The sequence below is a fragment of the Clinocottus analis genome, unplaced genomic scaffold (assembly GCF_023055335.1).
Source record: "Clinocottus analis isolate CAN_PGR_092001 unplaced genomic scaffold, fCliAna1.0.p SCAF_4, whole genome shotgun sequence".
In the NCBI taxonomy this organism is placed as follows: Eukaryota; Metazoa; Chordata; class Actinopteri; order Perciformes; family Cottidae; genus Clinocottus; species Clinocottus analis.
In genome coordinates, this window is record NW_027176153.1 from 8,792,129 (window position 1) to 8,816,701 (window position 24,573).

At 44.4% G+C, this 24,573-nt stretch overlaps 1 protein-coding gene across 2 annotated transcripts; it reads left to right on the forward strand.

The window, feature by feature from the left end:
* The first annotated feature begins 365 nt into the window (after positions 1–365).
* arfgef2 (ADP-ribosylation factor guanine nucleotide-exchange factor 2 (brefeldin A-inhibited)) lies at positions 366–23,983 on the forward strand. Of its 2 annotated transcripts, none has more exons than XM_068597160.1 (39): positions 366–783; positions 2,308–2,338; positions 2,779–2,902; positions 3,763–3,909; positions 4,902–5,081; positions 5,304–5,616; positions 5,745–5,903; positions 6,029–6,153; positions 7,166–7,299; positions 7,917–8,151; positions 8,310–8,409; positions 9,220–9,359; positions 9,524–9,632; positions 9,710–9,899; positions 10,068–10,179; positions 10,273–10,478; positions 10,615–10,699; positions 12,000–12,171; positions 12,302–12,453; positions 12,566–12,694; positions 12,850–13,008; positions 13,923–14,070; positions 14,398–14,494; positions 14,607–14,647; positions 14,733–14,902; positions 15,982–16,133; positions 16,281–16,453; positions 16,782–16,942; positions 17,056–17,186; positions 17,707–17,836; positions 18,037–18,172; positions 18,485–18,623; positions 18,871–18,928; positions 19,113–19,221; positions 19,433–19,572; positions 19,663–19,840; positions 20,280–20,418; positions 21,010–21,127; positions 22,283–23,983. In XM_068597160.1, exons 1-39 carry the CDS (start codon positions 594–596, stop codon positions 22,445–22,447), a joined length of 5,577 nt encoding a protein of 1,858 aa, XP_068453261.1. In that variant the 5' UTR covers positions 366–593; the 3' UTR covers positions 22,448–23,983. The 2 variants fall into 2 exon arrangements, with proteins under 2 accessions (XP_068453261.1, XP_068453262.1); XM_068597161.1 differs by having other exon boundaries at positions 5,760–5,903.
* Positions 23,984–24,573: the final 590 nt, after the last annotated feature.

Consider the following 24,573-nt stretch of genomic DNA (forward strand, 5'->3'; position numbering starts at 1 on the left):
ACCAAACAAAAAGGAATTAAACCAAACCAATACCTATGAAAATAATAAGCTATCTAAATGTTTAAATCTAATTTAACAGTGAATAAAATAACTAAATACTAATGATATAAATAGCAGTTATGTTACTGAACCTGATCCTTTTAGCATTGTACATACATAAATGTACACCTGGTGCCACCTGCGGGACGTTTGGGGAACAGCGTTTCTGTTCACTGGGAGCGCTTGATTTGCCACCGCGGTGCAAAACCCGCGAACTGTGGCTCAACTCGCGTGACGTTCAGAGCTCCTCTGCGAATAATTAACCCGGACCAGTCATCTTTGTGTGCTGTCTCGGGTCCCGTGCGGGAGCTATGAGTACTATTTGACCCCATTCAGGAGGTTACCGACCGCTCAGGGTGCTGTTGTCAAAACCCAGACAGCTGGGTGTCACGTCACGTGACGTGACGTGTAACCAGCATGGCGGCGCTGAGCTGAGGTAACGACTCGACTGGAGTGACACCGCTAGCCTGGCTTTCGTTAGCTTTCACCTGCTCACCTGCCAAAGGCCAAGCCGAGGATGACGGCCTGAGAGAGAAGCGGTACGACACCGAGAGATGCAGCAGCAGCAACAACACAGGCCACTACCACCTCAACCGCAGCAGCAGCAGCAGCAGCACTCAAAGGCAGAAAACAGTAAAACCAAGAGCATGTTTCTGTCTCGGGCTCTGGAGAAAATCCTCTCCGATAAGGAGGTGAAGAGGAGCCAGAACAGCCAGCTGCGTAAAGCCTGCCAGGTGGCGCTCGGTAAGTGTTTTTGTTTTGTTTCGTGTGCTGTGTTTTTGCAGAGCCCCGTGGTTTAATGTCGGGCTCCGCTGAAACGTCTCTGTCGTGTTTGACAGAGGGAGGGCTAACGTCTCCGGTTAGCTAGCTAGCGCCCGTGTGGCCTTCGTCGTCTGTTTAGCTGCTCGTCGGCGCTCACGAGACAGCGTTGTGCGCGTGGGGCGTCGCTCGCGCATCTTATTGTTATTTCTACGACGTTCACATCATGTCCTCGCGCCATCGCTGTCAACGTCGGCGGTTGAGCGAGCTAACGGTTAGCTCTCGTTTCGTTAGCGAGTCACGGCTAGGTCGGCTAGCTAAACAGACCAATCCCCGTGTTGTACGTAGCGCTGTCACTCAGCCAGACACCCGGGATGCGACCCGACTCCAGGATACTGTGACGCCCGTGCGTTTCCATTCAACACAACCGCGGATAGTGTTACGCACACGCACCAGGCTCCTCGCTTCATTGTCGTGATATTGCTGTTTGTATATTTCAGCTCCAGACGCCCGGCACGTAGTGTGCACCCACCTTCTTGTCATATTCCTGCTGTGGAAATAGAGCAACATCTTGTTGGTAGAAATGTTTCAAAATCTTATGATACTGAGTACACAATGAAGTACTTTGTGTAGTATAGTGGTACTGATACATTTAAATAATATTAGTATTGTTCACACAGTGGTTTCAATGCAGGTCATTGAGATATTTGGCCCAGACAGGAAGTTGTGTTGAGTAAACTGACTCTGCAGCCTGGTGTTTTACTACACATACATGAACGTCTCATCTTTCCCAATGCACCTCTGTTTAAATATCCAAGTTGTTGCTCTGTGGATTGCTGGCCTTTGCATCTGTTGCCACCGTGATTAAATATGCATACCATGACATGAGAGATTAGTTCGTAATGGCTCCCCCCCCACCCCACCCCACCCCAGTGAAACACTAGAGCTTATTCAGACATTACTCATGCCTTTCTACATTTCAGGTCCAGCGTTAATTCACTGAGAAAGGAACTGAGCAGACACAGGTCTCATCTCATGAATTGACCATACGTAATACGTTCACCACTGTGGCATGTGGGCTGAACATTGCTCAATCGTATTTCCACTCAAGTTCACCAGTGTCCGCCATCACATTCTTTTGTGAAGCAAAGCGATTTGGTTGTTCGCAGTTCAAGGCCGCGATACAAAAAGTCATAAAGGGTGAAGAAATTAAATTGTTTAAGGGTGAAAAGCCTCAGAAAAGCATCAGATGGAAATGGTGACGCGGGGAATAAGATGAAGAACAAATGTCTGAGGGAATCATAGGGGGTAGTCTCTGATTTAAATCCTGTTCAATATATATTCCTATACTTTGTCTAGGATTAAAAAAAGCAGGTCCTTGTGCGCTCACATTTGTGATTGGCCCAGTGACCCTCAGATCTACAGTCAAATGATGTCACACTAAAGTGAGCTGAAATGGTCAAAGTTCAGACTCCAGTAACATTTAATCTCCCGTGTCTCCTTCCACAGATGAAATCAAGGGAGAGCTCGAAAAACAAAAGTAAGTATTGTTATGCACACACAGTTTTCTCTGAATGCATGCATGCACAGCAGTTGGGTTGGGATTATATTGTATGCCTTGTATGCCATCTTGTGTGCTGCAAGGCAAGAAGTCGACTTAAGGTTTGCCCTGAAGCAGTCTGCAGTAAACCACAACTGCTCACTGGGATTTCAGAATAAGGTGTATTGTTGCTTTTGTAACTGCTACTTTGTAGCATATTAGCAACACTTCAAACAGCCTTCGGGTATTATGCACACATCTGCTGCAGGCAAACGATTATTCAACATTATGCTTTTCTGCAGTTTAAAGCCTTATTTTGCACTACGAAAACAGACATGTCTGTTTATCTATTCACATTATCGACTGGAGTTGCCATTTCAAGTCTCAATGGGAGTGTGTTTGTCGTTGACACAGCTGTTTGCTCTACTCGTTCCCTACAGGGATGGAACAGTGGTCCCACCCAGAGCTAACTACATCGAGGCAGACAAATATGTGCTGCCCTTTGAGTTGGCCTGTCAGTCAAAATCCCCCCGGATAGTTAGCACCTCTTTGGACTGTCTGCAGGTTAGTGCGCACACACTAAAACACAGACCATGAAATAAACTCAACATCTTCCGCTTCACTTTCTCACCACCAGGTATTTACTGGTATGTTGTTGTAGTTAGGATGGGGTTGAAATCTTGTTACACCTGTTTCTCACTGCCTGCCGTTCACCTGGAACAATGACTCAACATCACACACACACACACACACACACACACACACACACACACACACACACACACACACACACACACACACACACACACACAAACAAGCACTCAAGCCCTCCTATAATCTCCTCGTGGTTTTTCGTAGTAGCTACACTTGTGGGGTCACATTGGTTATAATCCACTAAGTAACCTACATTCAGTGTGCGAGTGCTGGAATGTAAATTAATTATTGACAGCACACACATATTTGGACTCACATTTTTATTACAATTTATGTACCTGCTTTTTGTTTTGCTTAATTTTTGTACCTCTAAATGCCTGGTTTTACTTTGTCTTAATCTAGATTCACCCATTGAAAGCACCTTGTAGGTTTGTTCAGAAAGCTATAGCATAGCTATAGTTTATTATTGTTAATATTATTATAGCTGCATTGTGGGAAATGTAGGATCTAGCGTTTTGGGACTTAACCCGAACTTGACTGTAATCTCTGGCTCTGCTCCTTGAGCATAGTTTTCTCTTCTACACATGCTCATCTTTGATGAAATGTAGCCTTAACAACACTTGTGTACATGTGGAAATGAATGATTTCCTACGTTTCTACAATACTTGCAATTAAGCAAAGCAAACACGGAAATAAACCTCAAACTCACTGGACTTGAATAATACAGGATCCCAACCTGTTCTAACCTGTGCACGGTTTCTCCACGGTAGAAGCTGATCGCGTACGGCCACATCACAGGCAATGCCCCGGACAGCAGAACCCCAGGCAAGAGGCTGATCGACCGGCTGATGGAGACGGTCTGCAACTGTTTCCAGGGCCCGCAGACCGACGAGGGAGTCCAACTACAGATCATCAAGGTATACCCAGCGCCTCGCCGAACATCTGGCTGCCTTCAGATCCTCCAGCTGTCAATGCTGATGTCACACGGTCCGGAGAAATGAGACACTTTTAGTCGTCCGTAGGTACGATCGTCCTGTCACCGCTCACAGTGGTGGAGAAACTCTGCTCCTGCACGTTGAATCTTTGTTTCAGCAAGGATTTAAGAATTTTTTATAATGCTGAATATTAAAATTGTCGGCCATTCTCATCATTTATTACTTGATTCTTCAAATCGCAAAAGAAAATATAACCACTTGTCATTTTTCACTTGTAAATCCAAAGCGCAGAAATGCTGCATATTTGATTACATTCTTCCTTTTCCTTTAAGAACAGGTTTCACACTATAGCATTGTTCTCCAATATCCAGGATTGTCATTTTTTGGGGACGTGTGAGAAAGGATCAAAGTGCCATTGACTACAATAATGTATCCCAACAAGAGCACACATTTGCATTTTTCTCTTTTTTTTTATCACATTTATTCACATTTCCTGGTAATGTTTTGACAACTTGCTTTGTATTTGCGCAATAGGTCTGATTCATAACTGCCAATTGTTGAAGTTTCCTCTTTCTGTATGAAATACACATTCTGGTTGTTTAGCTAAGGGCAAAGTCTCTCCCGCTGTAAGAACCACTCCATTTTATCACTGTTGACAGAAGATTTAGTGCCGATTATCTACATGTTTGTCTTGTAGTCACCGCCAAATGAGTCCTGAATGTCAGTGCCGTTTGTTTAGACTGATAAATAGAGTTGAACACAAAATTCTATATTTCATGTTATTTTTCTAATCATCTATTGAGTAACATTAAAATTACAAGAACACGCAGTAGTTCAGCATGACAACTACACTTATTTTCTACCCGCCTCCATATAAGGTAGTGAAGTGGTGATTTAGTAAATACAGCGGTAGCATCTTCTAAAACAAGACATCCTGCCTGATTACTCTTTGACTTCCTGCTCTCTCCGTCCAGGCCCTGCTGACGGCGGTGACCTCCCCGCACATAGAGATCCATGAGGGCACGGTGCTCCTCACCGTCAGGACCTGCTACAACATCTACCTGGCCAGCCGCAACCTCATCAACCAGACCACGGCGAAGGCCACTCTCACACAGATGCTCAACGTTATCTTCACACGCATGGAGAACCAGGCTGTTCGTGCATTTAATGTTGTTGCCCAATGTCCACACAACCGGTTGTAGAGACTATAACTAAGTTTTGATTGACATAAAGTGGGGTCGCAGGCTCACCACTGGTCAGATTTAAGGAATAACTTGTATAATAGTTAACAATTTATTTTTATCAAATCTTTCCAAATTGCATCCATTTTCCCTTTTTTTCTAAACCAATTTGTGTACATGGCTCCTCGCCCACAGGCTCTGGAGGCTCAGGAGCAGGAGAAGGAACGGCTTAGTCTTCCCCAGCAGAACCCGTCCCCAGTGCCGGGTAATCGGAGGTCTGGCTCCCCCCGGTCTGACCGGACTCCTACCCCGGAGCCCCGGCGCTCGCCGTCCCCAGCAGCCAGTTCTCCGGACCTCACCGCCGTCAATGCCACCAGCTCCACGCCCCCACCGCCAGCTCCTGACCTGGACCGGGACCAAGCGCCAGATACACCGTCAATAAATGGAGAACCTGAGGGCAGCAGGCCTCCGCTGAATGGAGCAGCAGAACAGATCACGCCTTCAAAAGGTATTTTTCAACTTTCAGTTTAGAGGTAAATTATGAATTTTTTTCCTCTAAATCCTTTTGGAACATTTGAAGGTAATAGTCTTCTTTAATCTTCATGACTCTTCGCCCTCTTTATTTAATTGCATCAGATTCTGTTTTTGAAGATGAAGGTATGGAGACGCCTCCTACAGAAGCTGAGCCAGCTGAGGAAGCGGACAAACCAGAGAGCAATCCAAATCCACCAGAGTCAGCACTGACTGAAGCAGTGAAGGGAGAGCGACAGCCAACGCAGACGCACAGTGGGACAGGTCTGAACTTGCTTGCCTGTGTCTTTTTGAAATTTTTAATAGTTATGTATGTCTTCTGTTTGTTCTGATGAATGTCAATACGTATGGTCTTGACCTGGAACTATCCGTTGTGGCCTCTCCTGCAGGAGGTGAGCACCCAGCCAACCCTGTCGATGAGACGGAAGTGGCGCCCCCCAGAGTCAGAACAGAGGGTCAGCAGATGAACGGCATCATTGAGGACCGCTCTTCTGTTTCCTCCACAGATATGCTGGTGAGTTAACCTGTTAGTTATAACAACAGCAGTACCGGTTCAAAATGAGACCAAATGTTTCTGTAGAGATCCATTTTTGAGCCACAACAAAGGACAAAATGAGGCCTGACAAGAGGTCCTTCAGCATACAGTCATAAATGAGCACAAATTATATCAGGCTGATGGTCCAGCAGTATGGAAGATTAGCCGTGGACAGATGAGGCAGACACACACACACATATACAAACCCAATGCATCATCACCCTCAAAGACTTACGCCTGGCTGAGAAGCAATTTAACATGGCCACGAAGCATATTTCCTTTTGTTTGAAATTCATTTTTATAAAAATCAGCCTGAAGACTGTTTAGTTCAGCTCATCAGTCACACTTACACGACCAAGGCAAGTTGAAGAGTTCAGTGAATATGGGATAAATGCAGCAATAGGCCGTCAGGGCCTGTTAAGCCTTCATTGCAGGCCTAAAAAGAATCCCAAAGTTATAGCTATTTTATAATTTCATTGTTTTTCACAAATACACGAAATGGATTAAAATTATTTTTTCTCTCCCTTTTTTTAGCTTATTTTCTCATTGCACTGATCCTATCTTTGTCTGTTGCTCTGCCTGCAGCTGGTTTGAAGGAGACTCTTTCATCTGATCATATTTTTTTTTCCTCTTGTGTCTCTATGTAAGCAAAGCAGTTCAAGCCTTTAATACCTCTAATCAATTTGGAAGCCTTAGAAATAGAGTAAGACTATATGGGACAGTCCCATTTAAATCAGTGTAGCAGGATGGTCAGAGCGGCGGACGTTTTTATGTGCACCGTTGCCAGTGCGACCGTTGTAGGGGGCTGACTTCCTTAGAAACTCAGTGATATAAGGTTTTAATGAGTAAAACGAGAAGTGAAGTATTATTATTATTATTATTATTACAAACAAATAATTAAAATGTAACGTAGTGTAGGTAACCACATTGCTATCACCAGATGTTGTGTTTGCATAAAAAAAGTAAGCCAGACTTTCTTCTTCTGTCTCAGGATGTTGAGTCCCTGCAGGGATCCCACGGTGCTGCCCGATTCTCTCACATCCTGCAGAAAGACGCCTTTCTGGTGTTCCGCTCGCTGTGCAAACTCTCCATGAAGCCTCTGGCCGAAGGACCGCCGGACCCAAAGTGAGTGCTTTGTTTCATACAACCTCTAGATGTACGATTACTAATGCCACGACTAATCTGCTAAACCTTATTCCAGTTGGCCACATTTTCTTTTTTTTTTTGTGAAACCATGAAAAGATGTATGTATGTTTGAATTTCTCGTAACACCCTGACGTAGATTCGTTTTCATATGACGATGCGAACACGCATCATAAATGGCCTGACACTTGCGCTCTGAAAACCTTCCTTGACACACCTGTGGTCTTTTTATACGGCAACTGTTCGGCAAAACAAATATAGATGCCTTTGGCTTACGCACGGGGCTTCATCTCAGTTTCCACAGGTGAACTTGCCCTTTTCCATCTTGGTGTGGCCCTATCATCTCTAGTTACTGTAACGTTAGACCCTGAGCCCGTCAGTGTGAATAGGCTAAAGTCAACTGAGCCCAGAAGAAGCTCACAAAGAAGTCTGTCTGACCTACATTAAATACCAAAGTATCCTTTGTGAGTAAACTGGAACACTGTTTATTGACATTAAGGCACATTTATACATACTGAGCGTGCCTCCTCAGTGTCTTTGTTTATTCCTTTTTGCATTTCAGTTTTAGCATACAGTGTAACAATCCCTCCTCTCTGCAGGTCCCATGAGTTGCGGTCCAAGATTGTGTCTCTGCAGCTGCTGCTGTCCGTGCTGCAGGGCGCCGGGCCGGTGTTTCGCACTCACGAGATGTTTGTCAACGCCATCAAACAGTATCTGTGCGTGGCGCTGTCCAAAAACGGCGTCTCCTCTGTGCCGGAGGTCTTCGAGCTTTCACTGGCTATCTTCCTCACATTGCTTTCTCACTTCAAGGTCCACCTGAAGATGCAGATTGAGGTACAAACGCAGAGTAATCGCAACAGGCTGTGTCATCTCTGCTGAGTCAGTTTATCTGGCAGGCCTTAGTGCAGAGAGAGAGAGATAAATGTACCCGTTGCAGCTCGTTTGATCAAAGAGTCACTGACTCTTAATCTCTCTGCTCCACCTTACCGCAGGTGTTTTTCCGGGAGATTTTTCTCACCATCCTCGAGACTTCGACCAGCTCTTTTGAGCACAAGTGGATGGTCATCCAGACACTAACGCGCATCTGTGCAGGTACAAATCCATTAACGCGTAATGAAGAAATGAGACGGATAAACCAAAGCCCTGTCAGACATGAAATGCATCAAGACGTTCAAGCGATGGCTTTCGGTCGTTCACACATTCTATGTCAATGTTACTGACGGCTTTATTTAGGCATGACTGGGCATTTATGGAAATGAGCCGTGTATGTGACAGAAAATGGTTTCGCTGCTGGGATCACAGAAGACGAGTGTTTTCTGTTTCATCACAAGCTGCGTCCCTGATGAGGAATGTATTTAATCGACCGTATTTCATACTTTATGGACATGAAACTCATGTGAGAATTACATCCCAGGGATCTTGATAATTCGGCACAAGATGAGCATTTAATCTCTCTGTAAACTTGCTGCTTTTATCTTTATCCGACCGCATTAGATTCAGACCGGTGCTTTAACGTGACTTTTTCTCCAAAGAGCAACACGTAAAATTGCTGTCGTGTTCATTAAAAAAGGTGCGTGACTGTAACGGGCGTAACTCACCCGGTTGTCGTTGTAACCGTTGCTGGCACTGATCAAAAAAGCGTGCACGTTTCATGTGCTCCAGCAGCACGTGTCACAAGCGCACCAGGGGCATCATCCTACCGTGTCCTCTTTTCTCTGGTGTGACTCTGACGATGTTTGAGGTGCGCTTAACACAAAGGTCGTAAAGTTGTATTTTATTGCCATTTGAGCAGCCAGCTTGATTCTCTCCATGGCTTTGAATTTGGTTATCGTATTTAGTGATCTCTTCAGCCAACGGTGCATTGTCCCCCTGCTGTATATTAACCCCTTCTCCTCCCTCTAGATGCCCAGTGCGTGGTTGACATCTACGTAAACTACGACTGCGACTTGAATGCAGCCAACATCTTCGAGCGCCTTGTCAGCGACCTGTCTAAGATCGCTCAGGGCAGGAGCGGTCAGGAGCTCGGGATGACTCCTCTGCAGGTACACGCAAGGGCTCAGTGTCCCTTTTGTTGCACATTCTAGTGATCAACATTGTAGGAACACATGTTTTGATTAAAGAGGTATCTTTCTCGACAGGTGGGCAGGAATAGACGTACAATACTATTCATTTAGTTGTGTAAATGATCATTATTTGATATCCACAGGAGCTGAGCCTACGTAAGAAGGGTTTGGAGTGTCTAGTGTCCATCCTCAAATGTATGGTGGAGTGGAGCAAAGACATGTATGTCAATCCAAACCTTCAAGCCAACCTCGGTAAGTGTGGTGTAAATCTGTTGAGCAATGCACACGAGAGGAGGAGGGAGTCTAAACACGGTGTGGTGTGTTCGCAGGCCAAGAGCATCCGTCCGACAGCGACGGGGCAGAGCTGAAGCTCCCAGAGCCGCTGGCGGGCCGTCGTGACAGCATCAGTTCTCTCGACTCCACCGTCTCCTCCAGCATGGCGCTGTCACAGGCAGACCATCCCGAGCAGTACGAGGTCATCAAACAGCAGAAGGACATCATTGAGCACGGCATCGAACTGTGAGCTCTTTTTTCTCAACCTGTTTCAACCTGTCTTTACTCAACTTCATCAGCTGGTATCAATGGACCAGAGTGGAATAGTTTCACCTTTTTAGATACTGAAACCTTTTTGTTCTTGTTTCGAGAAGATGAGCATTGATTGCTTTCCTTTGTTCTCTCGCTCGCCAGTTTCAACAAAAAGCCAAAGCGAGGTATCCAGTACCTGCAGGACCAGGGCATGCTGGGTTCCGCAGCCGAGGACATCGCCCAGTTTCTGCACCAGGAGGAGAGACTGGACACGGTGAGGGATTACACTGATTTTTACATCATACTACACTGTATTCTCAGGCAAGAAAGCAGTTTTTAACCCTCCCCTTCCCCTCTGCATCCACAGACCCAGGTGGGAGAGTTCCTGGGTGAGAACATCAAGTTCAACATAGAAGCAATGTACTGCTACGTGGATCAGTTGGACTTCTGCGGTCGGGACTTTGTCTCGGCACTCAGAGCGTTCCTGGAAGGCTTCAGGCTGCCCGGTGAGGCCCAGAAGATCGACAGGCTGATGGAGAAGTTTGCTGCCCGATACTTGGAGTGCAACCAGGGGTAAGAAATACAAGGGCATGGAGAGACTTATTGGTGCTTGTCAAAATGTCTTTTTATTCTTGGTCACAAAGGTTTACGTTTGGTTGGAACAAAAACAAACTACTAACCATTTGCCCTGACGTGTCCACTTTTGTAGACAGACCCTGTTTGCCAGTGCAGACACTGCCTACGTGCTGGCGTACTCCATCATTATGCTCACCACAGACCTGCACAGTCCTCAGGTGAGAACGCTGGAGTATCACTCTTATCACCATATGTGAGCCAGTGCGTCGCCTCTTAACGATTCACATAGCGTTTGTTGCCTTTTTTTAGTTAGAAGGTTAAAATAACTAAAAGTGTTCTTTATATCCAGAAAAAAGACGTGACAGTGATGTTACATAACTTGCATACTCACAACACATGTGTATAGAGTGCATTAAGAAATTAGGGAAAGACAACTGAAATGCTTTTGTTCATTTTTCTTGTTTGTTAGCACATCAGTGCAAAAGCAATGGCACATTTCTGCCTCTTGTGGTCAAAATTTGTGTTACAACAACAAAAGATTCACCTGCCAAACAAAAATAAATTAAAAAGACTATCTGGGCAAAAGCTTTTTTTCTCTCTCATAAACACAGAAGACAAAACCATTTAAAAATGGATCACCAGAATGTATTTTTCTGGGCTTGTGTAAAAGCGGCAGTTTGAGTGGTGAAATACGATGCTTGAAGTCTTGTTTCGTGTGCTTGAAGGCTTAACAGAAACCAAAACTCTGAACAGTAGTTCATAGCTCTCCTACGACCGGATTTTACAACACTGTAAAGTTTATTCTCCACTCGCCGGGTAAACCGCGTTAACGCCACACAAATTGATCCACCAGCGCTGGCTTGTGTTGGTGGGGCGCCATCAATAGTCTGACATTGTTGCTGGACTACCGTGCGTTTCTTCACCAGAGTCCTCTGCATTGGCAGCAGGCCTTCATCCGTCACTACAAATAGCTGCTCCCTCTGATTTATCCCTGCTGACAGGCCGCCGTAACAGAGGAAATTGCATCTGAAATTTAAAGTCTGGGAAAAGCAGGTGTGAAATATGGCACGGCGTTAACACATTAGCTGGGGGCGGAGGCGATATCAGTGACATAACTTTATTTGCAGCTGTAACGACAATTGCAGTAAATCTTTAGATTATTTCTACTCTATGTAGCACCACATTGTACTAAGGAGCAGAAGTCTGTTTTTTTTTCTCCACACAATTCTACCTTCCTGTTTCCTTCAGTGGTTCCCTGCTTCAATGTTTTTGATGTTTTTTTTCCCAGCAATTAGTTTGTAACTGATCCGGACCAGTGTAACATGAGTCTTTAATAGTTTTTACGTTGCCTCCTTACATTTGTATTTTTTTCTCATGTTAACAGAAATGATCTTGTGAAAGGAGTAAAACAACTTAAAAATCTACCACATTACTGTCTTTTTGTGCAGCATGCATCGCAAACAACAAATCCAACACAATTGAGCTCCCAACTTCTTTGAATCTCCTTCATCTATATAGGTGAAGAACAAGATGACGAAGGAGCAGTACATCAAGATGAATCGCGGTATCAACGACAGCAAGGACTTGCCCGAGGAGTATCTATCTTCCATATACAACGAGATCGCAGGCAAGAAGATCGCCATGAAGGAGAGCAAAGAGTTCTCCATCACCCCGAAGTCCACCAAGCAGAGTGAGTCCTTGTCTCCCTTCTTTCCGTCCGGATTACTCGTCAAAATGAAATGCCGGTGGGTCTCCTCTCCGTGACGCTGCTGGCTGTTTGATGACGAGCATCCGGAACAGTTACGCCCTCCTTTGTCCAGGTGTAGCCAGTGAGAAGCAGCGGCGTCTGCTGTACAACGTGGAGATGGAGCAGATGGCAAAGACCGCTAAAGCTCTGATGGAGGCTGTCAGCCACGCCCAGGCGCCCTTCTTCAGCGCTACACACCTGGAGCACGTCAGGCCCATGTTCAAGGTACGACTGATTTGGATCGAAGCAGTTCTTTGAACGGTGGAAATGCAATTTGCAGCCAGAAAGGCGACGTCACACTCTGTGGACGTGTTTCATTCATTTCTGCCTGTCGCAGCTGGCGTGGACCCCCCTGCTGGCAGCGTTCAGCGTGGGACTGCAGGACTGCGACGACCCCGAGGTGGCCTCCCTGTGTCTGGAGGGCATTCGATGCGCCATCAGGATCGCCAGCATCTTCAACATGCAGGTCTGGTGGATCTTTTAATTATGTGTCCGCAGCCTTTAAGCTTATTCTTAGCTTGTCTGATGAGCCGCCAGTAATTTGTTTATTGTTGCATTGGCTCAGCGGTTTTGGTGTTTCAAACGGCATGTGACTGTAGTAACCGGCCTTTCTGTCTTTAGTTGGAGCGAGACGCGTATGTCCAAGCCTTGGCTAGATTCACCCTGCTGACGGCCAGTTCCAGCATCACGGAGATGAAGCAGAAGAACATTGACACCATCAAGACCCTGATCACTGTGGCCCACACCGATGGAAACTACCTGGGCAACTCCTGGCATGAGGTGAGTCTTTAATAACCAGATTTATGAGCAGTAGTAGCGCAGAGAAAAAGTATGATTGGATCTGACAAATAACTTCCGTAAAGAGTGATGGAAGATAACGTGCACTCAGCTATTTGCCTACAAACACCAAGCATACACATAGAAATAATTTCATTTTGAAACAAAGGCAAAAGTCACTCTCAGAACTATGTGATCATAGTTTATTTTTTTCCAAGCTGAGTATCTTAACACAGTGAAACAGTCTCAGCGGTACTCCTTCTCGGTGTCGGAACTTTCCGTGCTTTAATCTTTAGTTAACTTTCAGCCCAAACCAAGGGCACACACTAAGATGCTCCTGGTGAATTATGTCCACGCCACCCAAGGGAAATGCATCATCCTCTAGAGTTTAATAATAAAAGTGCTTATTTATGATCACGGATGACATTTTCATATAAACATGATAAAAACTGTTTTCTATGAAAGCCCATTCCAGCCAGTGCGACAGGAAATAAAATAAACTTAACCTTGAAAAGGAGGTCCTGTTAAGTCATTACCATGACAAACCTTCTCAAGAAAATGACTTGCCAAGCATTATTTCAAGACACTGAGTCTTGCAAAACAATTAAAAAATAATATATGAATATCTTAACGTCATGATTTTGTATTGCAACATCAACTTATTTAAAAAATAATGATTTGGTATCAACAAATCATTAATAAGTATCAAGACAATGATTTAGCATTTCAATATCATGAGGAACTTTTGAAATATGGACTTACTATCTCAAAATAATAGATAATGATTATTTCAGATGAGATACTAACTATTTTGAGATCCCAAGTCTTTATTTTGAGAGCAAAGCTAATTTAAGATTAATTTGACATGCAACCCCCTTAAAAGTTACTTGTGGTGTTTGTCTTGTCTTGTGTGGTAGATCTTGAGGTGCATCAGTCAGCTGGAGCTCGCCCAGTTGATCGGCACAGGGGTAAAGACGCGCTACATCTCAGGGGTGGTCCGGGACAAGGAGGCCGGCATACGGGGCCTACCCTCCGGCACAGAGGAGTTCATGCCCCTGGGCCTTGGTAAGATGCACGCACACGCACACACACGGCAGGACTTCTATTCACAATTCAACTCATATAATTGTATGCCAGCTCTGGCTTTGAGGACTCTCTACAAGTTACGGTTGTGCTTCTACATTAACAGTCAATGCTAACTTTATTGACTCCAAAGCAGCTATTGTTTTATGTTACAACAATGGCGTTCTTAATGACAATAAGAGCAAACATACAAACATTTATGCATTAATACCTTTTTTATGTTGCGCTTCTGAAAGTCACAGACATTTGTTGCCTGTGTGACGCCTGACTGTAAACATTAGCTTGTGTTAAATATGTTTGGTGTTGCAGGTAACCTAGTGGGAAGTCAGGACAAGAGACAGATGGCTCACATCCAGGAGTCCGTAGGAGAGACCAGCTCTCAGAGTGTGGTGGTAGCTGTGGACAGGTAAGACAAAAAGGACATTAATAACATCATAAATGCATCTATACGCAGCCCTGTATGATGAATGGCACTCTCCGTTTAGTTCAAATACTAAAGCTGTTTTTATATTTTGCAGGATCTTCACTGGTTCCACCAGACTAGATGGAAATGCAATTGGTGAGTGTTGCGCTCAGCATCTCTTGTTGTACGTCACAAAGAAAGGGAGGTTATTCATGAAGTGTTGCTGTTGAATTGTTTGCAGTGGACTTTGTGCGCTGGCTGTGTGCGGTGTCCATGGATGAGCTGGCCTCGGCACACCAGGCGAGGATGTTCAGCTTGCAAAAGATTGTGGAAATCTCCTACTATAACATGAACCGCATCAGGCTGCAGTGGTCTCGAATTTGGCAAGTCATAGGAGACCACTTCAACAAGGTCAGTGGACAAGAGAATTTGCAAAGTTAGAGTGAAGCCAATGCGTTAGTGCCTTAAATGTGCATTCTCTCTAGTGGCCATCAGGGGGCGACTCCTCTGCTTGTATATAAGTCAATGATTGAATTACTCTACTTCTCTCTTGATGTATTCCCTCAGTAAACATTGTAAACATGAGTTAATGTTCTCAATCTCTAGTTTCAACTCTTTTTCAATACACCATGATGTTCATTTATTAAATGATGCTCCATTTATATTCAAATAGGAGAGTTGTCTGTTTCCGGCTCGCAACTTTCACCCTTTCAGTGTTTTTTAGTTTAGAAAAATGTTAACCTTTCTGGTTGCCTAAAAACGTAAAATTCAACATTTGGGTGCTCCGCGATCTCGTGACACAAAAAAAGAACATGTAACAGCCAAATTGCTAAACTTGATGCTTAAAAAACTAGTCCACAATGCAGGCTACAGCAGGACGACACAGTGTTCTTTTTGGCGTTGCACCTTCTTGATTTATCACCTCTACAGGAACGTAAAAAGGCTCTTTAAATATGTCGACACAGTCTGAGTTTGCAGAACATTTATTTTAATGTACTTAAGACAAAGAACATGCCCCACCTAAGATTGTACACACAATTTCAAGTATCACTGTATTCAAGAGTCACTGTAAATACAGATGACATAGTTGTTTGTCCCAATCCCAAAGGTACAAAGATCCAGGAAATGTATGTAATCCATTTCCTGGATCTGTAAAGCCATTTTAGATCTGTCACCGGGTAATTATTCCATACAGTCAGAGTGAATACTGGCCAGAGACGCAGCCCGTAATGAATGCTAATGTTGCTATGTGTGCTGGATGAGTAAATAACCAACTTCTTCTAACATTTGTCATTATCGACGACATAAAAATTATCACTTGTTTTTACAGCGTGCTGCCCTGCGCCCCAAGTAGCCAAAGAATAAAACTCCATACATGTTGAATTATATTAGGGTTAGATATATTGACCAAACTGTCTTGGAAAGGCACAGTTTATTGTAGTTAGCTGAGCGAATGGCTGAGTCCCACTCATGTCTGTGTCTTCCTCTAGGTGGGCTGTAACCCCAATGAAGATGTAGCCATCTTTGCTGTGGACTCATTGAGGCAGCTCTCCATGAAGTTCTTGGAGAAAGGAGAGCTGGCCAACTTCCGCTTCCAGAAAGACTTCCTCAGGCCTTTTGAGCACATCATGAAGAAGAACAGGTAATGTATTATAATAAGGTCTCAGTACACATGTGACCTGTGGATAGTTATAATAAGAAGCTACAGGGTCATAGAAGTACGAATGATTCAGTATAGTGGGGAGCAGATGGGTAATATAGGATAAATAACACTGCCCCCTCCCCCCAGGTCCCCTACCATCAGAGACATGGTGATCAGGTGTGTGGCTCAGATGGTCAACTCCCAGGCGGCCAACATCCGCTCCGGTTGGAAGAACATCTTCTCAGTGTTTCACCAGGCAGCCTCCGACCACGATGAGACCATCGTGGAGCTGGCCTTCCAGACCACTGGGCACATCGTCAGTAAGTATGACTGCAGCGCTCTCCTCATGCCAGCCATTTTGGCTCAGGTGGTAAAAAACTGTGACAAAGGCTTTGCTATTTCAACCCGCTCAGCTGACAGCGAGACAGCTTTTATAAAAATGTGAGACTTACTGACTGGATGAGATTTAATGGTGCTATATGTGACTTTCAGAATATCCTTGTTATTGCATTACAATCCATTGACGCGGTGGGAATTAAAGTGTTCTACATGGAAATCATTACATAAAGTACCTTTTTAAGATCTTATAAACCAATCAAAGCATTCTTGTTTGATCTTCTTCCCCTCTCTTCATCCCTCTTCCCTCAGTGAACACCTTCCAGGAGCACTTTGCAGTTGCTATCGATTCGTTCCAGGATGCAGTGAAGTGCCTGTCGGAGTTTGTCTGCAACGCAGCTTTTCCTGACACCAGCATGGAGGCCATCAGACTCATACGACACTGTGCTAAATACGTCTCAGAAAGGCCACAGGTGGGAACTACTGCGTGTCTGTACCAATGCGATCACGTCATTTATCTATCATTTACAAATCAGCGCTGCAGAAGTTCTTATAAAACGTTACACTTCCATGTGTCCCTGTCCAGGCCCTGAGGGAGTACACCAGTGACGACATGAATGTTGCCCCTGGTGATCGGGTGTGGGTTCGTGGCTGGTTCCCCATTCTGTTTGAGCTCTCTTGTATCATCAACCGCTGCAAGCTGGACGTCCGGACAAGGTAGATAAAAGAGCTCATTGTAGATCGTTGCTCAATCTGTCGTTTAACTCTGGTGACTAGTCTTAAAAGCACTTTTAGCAATACCTTTCCAGCTACAGTGACTTGTCCTCCAAGACTTCCATCACCTCAATGCTGGTACTTTACCTGCCCTGTTTTTTACCAAGGACAAAACGTATACCAAGAAAGAAAACTAAACAAACACAGAATTTCCCACAAAACATGACTGGATAAAACAAACTTAACAGAATTTATTTAGTGTAGCTGGCTATCATGTTTTTGTGATTAATGTGGACAAAATCTTTTAATTGATCCAGTACTGAGGAAGAGCGCTGCAACCAATAAACGGTCTGCAATGTAGTGCTTTCGGGTATTCCTCACTGTCAGTTCACGTCCATGTTTGTTTATTTTGGCCAGTTGTCAGGCGACATCATGAGCCCACAACGAGCCTGTGATCCCGCGCTGTGCGGAGCTGTGAAGCAACAAGACTGACGTGTGAACTGTTTGTCTTTGCTCCCGACAGAGGTCTCACGGTCATGTTCGAGATCATGAAGAGCTACGGTCTCACCTTCGAGAAGCACTGGTGGCACGACCTCTTCAGAATCGTCTTCCGCATCTTTGACAACATGAAGCTCCCTGAGCAGCAGACAGAGGTCAGAGGTCACTCTGGTTGCGGGCTGTCAAGTCCCACGGCTGTTAATGTCTTGACAAGCCACTTGTATATCTAAAAGGATATCCTCTTTTTGGGATGTGCAGAGGCAGAAATTCTATGTTAACATACAGAATGAAAAGGAGTGGGACTTAAAAAAAACATACTAATATCTGCTTATGTTTGTTTCTTATTTGTCACCAGAAAACCGAGTGGATGACGACGACATGTAACCACGCTCTGTATGCCATCTGTGACGTGTTCACTCAGTTCTATGAGCCGCTCAGTGAAATCCTGCTGGCTGACATTTTCACACAGCTCCAGTGGTGTGTCAGGCAAGGTGGGTGTTCGAATTTATTTAGACGGGCAAAGCACAACACTGCAATTCTCATCTGCGCAAATAATGCTCGTAAGGCAGAGAGGTAACACCCAAATCATCCCTATAAGATCATTTCCTCGTATTAAAGACACAGAAAGGAAATTCACAGCTGTTTCCTCATATTTTTGTTAGAACATCCATCCATGCATTACAGTATCACAATCCAAACATTCTGACACTGTAGCAGGACGCTGTTGCCCAGAGCTTTCAGTCCGTGACGAGCACCTTGTGAACCTAAGACGTGATTAGAAGTCATAAGCCTTTCTTCTACAGACAACGAGCAGCTGGCTCGGTCGGGGACAAACTGTCTGGAGAACCTGGTGATCCTGAACGGGGAGAAGTTCAGCCCCGAGGTCTGGAACATCACCTGCTCCTGTATGCTGGAGATCTTCCAAAACACCAGCCCTCACGCGTAAGTCCTGAACCATTGCACTCAACTTGAGTGATTGGATATCAGCTCCAAAATGTTAATGAAACTGCATGTAAACATCTGGATGATAGTGTTCATGAAGACGGATATTAAAGTTATAGTTACTGTTGTGAAGACAAAGCACACATTAGATTGAGGCTAATGTAGTTTAACCTTCTTGTGATTCTGTGACAAGATGTAAGTTATCGCAACACCTTGCGTCTGATCTGCCGTTCTGTTTGCGTTTCAGTTTGTTGACTTGGAGACCGGCTGGACAGGAAGACGAACCTGCAGACGGCAAGCATTTCGTAAGAAAATATATGAATACACTCCTATAACGTAACAACAATTACAGCATGTGCTTCACACTTGGTTTGAAACATGATGCGCTGCTTTTGGCCAGTGAAAGCACCATTTTTATTTCCTACCAACTTTCCCACCGAGTCAGAAGTGTGACGCTAACCTGTGAGTGTCCATGACAATTGTTTCCAGGAGGCCGATTTCGACAGCGTGTCCCAGAGCAGCTACGACAGGGCCCTGTCTGAGAGAGGACACAGCCAGATGTCCAGCGACGACACCTGGAAGGGCAAGTCCAATGCTAGTGAGTGTGCTCTCTCGCACGCGCGCACATATCCATATTCATACCCACTGCAAATTCACCAGAAACCTCTATTTAAAAAATGAATAGGTAAAATATCACATCTTTGTCGCTGACTGTCTAAATTGGACTGCCATTGTTGCATTCTGTCCCTCTACAAAGTCAGTTCTGACTTCATGTCCCTTCACCGCTAGTTTTGTTTTTTGTTCCAAAGGAGTTTCGGACCAGAAGCTCTTTGCAGGGCTGCTGATTAAATGCGTCGTACAGCTTGAGCTTATCCAGACCATAGACAACATTGTGTTTTACCCGGCAACCAGCAAGAAGGAGGATGCAGAGAACATGGCCGCCGCACAGGTAAGTTACAACAGCTACTCTACGGAGAGTAGAGGCTCAAACGATCAGACATATGTAGTTAAAAGTCATCTCAAACTGTCCTTGTGTCAGCGAGACGCTCTGGAGGAGTCGGAGGCTGAGGGAGGCGAGGCGGTCTCACAACAAGGCATGTACAGACACATGACCTCTGCACACCTCTTCAAGCTGCTGGACTGCCTCCTGGAGTCGCACATTTTTGCCAAGGACTTCAACTCCAACAACGAGCAGAGGACGGCACTCTGGCGGGCAGGTAAACGGAATAGAAAAGTCCTCCGTGATGGCTCCGTTCTTTGACTTGAATCCCTGTCTTTTGCTCTCGTTCTTTATATATGTGATATACAGTGGAATGTTTGAGAACTATAGTTTAACCTCACAGCCTTAAAAAGTCTTTATCGCGGTAGAAACCTGCCCAGATCATCATCGTTTTGTCATGTTTTTGCCCTTTTTATTTTGAGACGATGGAGACAATACATTCATACACCATAGGCACAGCTACAGGAGCAATTTGGGGTTAAGTGTCTTGCCCAAAGACAAATCGACATGGGCTAGCGAACCACTAATCTGATTGAAGGAAGAAACGTTTCACCACAGTCGCCGGGAGAGAGAGGAATGCCAGAATATGAGCACTAAGCCACACAAAGCCCCCTGTTATGTTTTTTTGCTGATGATCACTTTCTTTTTGCCCTCAGGCTTTAAAGGGAAGTCCAAGCCCAACTTGCTGAAGCAGGAGACCAGCAGCCTCGCCTGCAGCCTGAGGATCTTGTTTAGGATGTACTCTGACCTTCAGCTGCAGGCCTCATGGCCGGACATCCAGACACGCCTGCTGCTGTGAGTACAACACACAGCAACGGATTTGGTCTCTTGAGTGTTGCCACTAAGAACAATACACTAATACATGTGTATCTATCGCTATCTCTATCTCACACCAGGCTTATCCTGTGGAATCTAAATGACAGAAAAATACATTTGAAAAATGTGTTTGTTATTGCCTGCTTAAACCTAGAACCTTAGATAAACAAGCACCAGCTGTGTCACTTGCAGAAAAGTACAGCACTGGTGTTTGTTCTGTGTTGGGTGAGCTGTTTTGCCACATGGCTCATACACTCATTATATATTTATGATCTCATACAAATCACTTTGTGTTTTTCACTGAGCAGCTGCACCACAGCAGTTGACTCATGTTTTGCATCACGAGTACGTATGTGCGGTGTTCATCTTTAAATAACTGTTTTCTGGTGCTTTTATTCAAGATGTGTACCCTCGACCTGCTGTTGTGTAATACCAGTAAAGATAATCATAATTCTACAAGAGTAGATTGGGCGCAGACCGACCACCCCGTCGTATTCAGTGTTGAAGATACAACAGTGTTGCGTTTGTCATAATCGTGTGTGTGTGTGTGTGCTTGGTGGTCTTTCTCAGTGTGTGTAGTGAAGCTTTGGCCTACTTCATCAGTCTGACCTCAGAGAGCCACAGAGAGGCTTGGAACAGCCTGCTGATGCTGCTGCTCACCAGGACGCTACGGCTGTCCGATGACAAGGCAGGAACCCACACACAGACACACCACACGCAGGATCTCTGGATCATAAATATGGCCAACTGTGATTCAATCTAAACCACGATCAGAAATAAAAGACATAACAGGAAGTTGATAAAATGCCCGCTAGTTTAATAAGAAAGGAGATTAAAAATGTATTTGACCCTTTTTATATTTCTTTTAGTATTGATTTCACGTTTGTGTTTAAAAAAAAAAAAAAAAAGCTGTCACCTATGACTCATGCACTCTGTGTGCCAGAGTATGATTCACCGATGATTCAAGGCAGCCCATGACTCTGGATTTCTTTCCAGGGCTTTGTAGACTGAAACTGTGGAAGTTTTGTTTGAATTTAAAATTACCCAGCATGCAGCTTGAAGCAGTAGGAAATGTTGGCGCCATGCAGCCAACTTTAGAAGAAAATGTCAATACCACACTAACCACTGCATCAACAGAAGATTAGAACAGTTTAGTTTTAAAGTGGACTAGCCGGCACCAGACTCTTGTGCAAGGCCTGCTGTGAATTTTTGGGCAAGTTGTTAAAAAACAATCTCGACTATATAAATTAGGTTAATTTGACTGAATGCAATTTCGTAATGTAGCAAGATTACCCCTAAAAGCTGCAAAAACATGCATCAGTGAAGACAGAAATGGCCCCATCGACACATTTGTTTAACTCCCTGCTGTGGACCCACTGGCCTCCCAGCAATGCCAACACAACCCAGAACAACCGCTCCTTCTTTTTGCCCGGTGTATTGTAAATATTTCAAAAAGGCACCGTAAACATCTTGAGCAAATACTTTGGTGAGCAGTAATTAAAGGAGACATATCATGCTCATTTTCAGGTTCATACATGTATTTGGGGCTTATACTAGAACATGTTTACATGCTTTCATGTAAAAAACACATTTTTCTCTACGATCTGTCTGAATATAGCTCTATTCAGCTTTTGTTGGAAATGCTCCAGTTTAGCGCCTGTCATTTTAAGACAGCCTCGCAAAAACAAGCCCTGTCTGCTTTAAATCGTCTTGCGAGAAATATATTATGCACCCATGGAAAAAGTGAATTATTTTACGTGATTATGTCCCCATTAAAGCACATACGGTACACCACTTAGTTGAAATCGTGGTGCCAATTAGTGTTTTCTCACTTCGTCTCCAGTTCAAGCCCCATGCCTCCTGCTACTACCCCCACCTGTGTGAAATGATGCAGTTCGACCTGATCCCCGAGCTGCGGGCCGTCCTCAGGCGCTTCTTCCTGCGCATCGGCTCCGTCTTCCACATTGCTGCACCCGAGGCGACGGCGGCCCGATCTCCCACATCCTAGAATGAGCGAGCAGTTGGGACGATGGATGGAGCGCTTGGCGGGCGGATGCCGCTGACAGGTGGACGGACACACGTGGGAGAACTTACCCCCTCTTTTGGGACCGGAACAGATTTCATAGGGTGAAGACAAAGACTGTAGCCCTTCGGTCTCAGTACATCATCGTGTTGGGCCTTTCTACTGCAATCAGCCTGCAGAGAAGTCTTTACCCTGTCCTTCCTCCCTCCTTTCTCTCGGTGATGAACAGCACTGTGACCTGCTCTCTGCTGACTGTTGTCATTCTTCATCCCCCTCTTCCCCAGACACTCATCTCAACTTGTGACAAGAAAAGAACTGTAAACAAATAATTTATTGATATTGTACCTGATTCTGACTTTTTTTTTAAGGCATCACACACAAAAGATAGACAGACATGTTGAAAGCAAATGAACGATACCGGGGAATTTGATGAACTTTATATTTGCGGCTTTACGAAAAATGTCTCGGCCACCTGTGCCTGTCAGCAAACGATGACGCCATCAGTGTCGCCCCTTAATGCGAGTTTGGTGATCTACTCAATATTGTTGTAATAACTCGTCTATCGACACCCATCCCAAAGCATTGTTTGTCACTTTAACCTTTGTGTTCCCTCTTATGTCTGTTTTTCAGCTGAGTGTTCCTGGCGTTTATTTTTGAAAGACGGAAACTCTCAACCTGCATCTCTTACAACACTATCAAGGATTTAATGCAGCTTTGTTAGTGACGTCTGCACTGTCTGTGACACAGCCGTCCTGTTGTCTTTATAATTCTTTGTCAATGAGATTTTACTTATTTATTTTTTGCTCACTTGCTTTAATTTGTTTTATGATCATTTGTTCAGAATTGCTGGTTTACAATGAAAGGTTGGTTAGCTGCTACTTCCCTCTGCCATGCATTCCTTTGTTTGTTGGCCCAGTAAGCCTTACACTGAAAGACTTAACGTGGAGTCAACTCCTCCTCGCTTTGGATTTACAGCTGGCTCATAAAACCCTCCGCTAATCCTTCAATTGGCCCCGAAAGGTGACACGGCGCTTGTCTATTTCCCACACTCTTTTTGCACATCTGTTGCCTAACGTTTGCTCATGTATTAACACCACACCAGTACCAACTGGCTCCGGGTGGTTGGAACGCCCGTCAGTGTTGTGTCGCATTCGACAGTTAAGAGTTCCACCACAGAGAGGTTCAGGAACGGAGCGAAAACCAAAACTCGCGTCTACAGAGATACTGGAATCTCTGGATCCTGGATCCTTTGTAGTTTATTCCATGCCTTTTTTTAAAGAAGGATGTATGTAATTATTTAAAGTGCATTTAAATATTTTTGAAAAGCATTCCTTCCTTTGCAACTATGGATGTCTACTTTTCTTCCCTAAAGCTAGGGAATATATAAATATATATATATACAGTAAATGAAAAGGGCAGACTGTAAAGTTTTCAATGTAAGATACATAGAAATGAAAGTGCTATACGGTTCTATACATAATATTGTGATGTAATCTTCCAAACATTTGGTGAAATAATCAATAAACCTGAATTCTGATCCACTCTAGTGACTATTGATTTTGCGTTTAAATGCTTTTACTCTTTCACAGCTCCGTCACAATGAACATTTTGACTTGTCAAACAGGTCACTATGAACGGCTGCAGTCAAGGTTTTGCAGGTCTTGGGCGGGTACTGTGCAGACGGGCTGGCATAGCTTATTGTGGCCAATGTCGTCAATGTGTCATATCTTTGCTTTTTCCTGGTGCGCTTAGTCCAAATGTGACTTGCTCAAGGGCTCTAAAGCCAGTTCTAGTTCTGCATAGTCTCATGATCCCAGGCTTCACCCGAGTTTAGACCGATGGTGTCTTGCAAAAGTATTCACCCTATTTTTATATTTTATATATTATATAATTACTTTATCTTTCTGCTGTATAACCTATATTATTTATTAGATATAATAGCCTTACCAAAGTCAAAATTTAAGTGAAATGGCCAACAAAGTAATTAAAATGAAATCCTGTGTGTGCATATGTAATCACAAAAAGCTTCTAAATACTATCAAGTGCAACCAATTAGTTGCAGAAGTCAATTAGTTCAATCAAGTGCACCTGCGTGCAATCAACTTCACCAG

Coding starts and splice junctions, on each gene's coding strand:
- arfgef2 (XM_068597160.1), top strand. CDS start 594: ATGCAGCAGCAGCAACAACACAGGCCACTACCACCTCAACCGCAGCAG. Junction 9,360..9,523: donor TCGGGATGACTCCTCTGCAG/GTACACGCAAGG, acceptor TGATATCCACAG/GAGCTGAGCCTACGTAAGAA. Junction 10,180..10,272: donor AGGAGGAGAGACTGGACACG/GTGAGGGATTAC, acceptor CTGCATCCACAG/ACCCAGGTGGGAGAGTTCCT.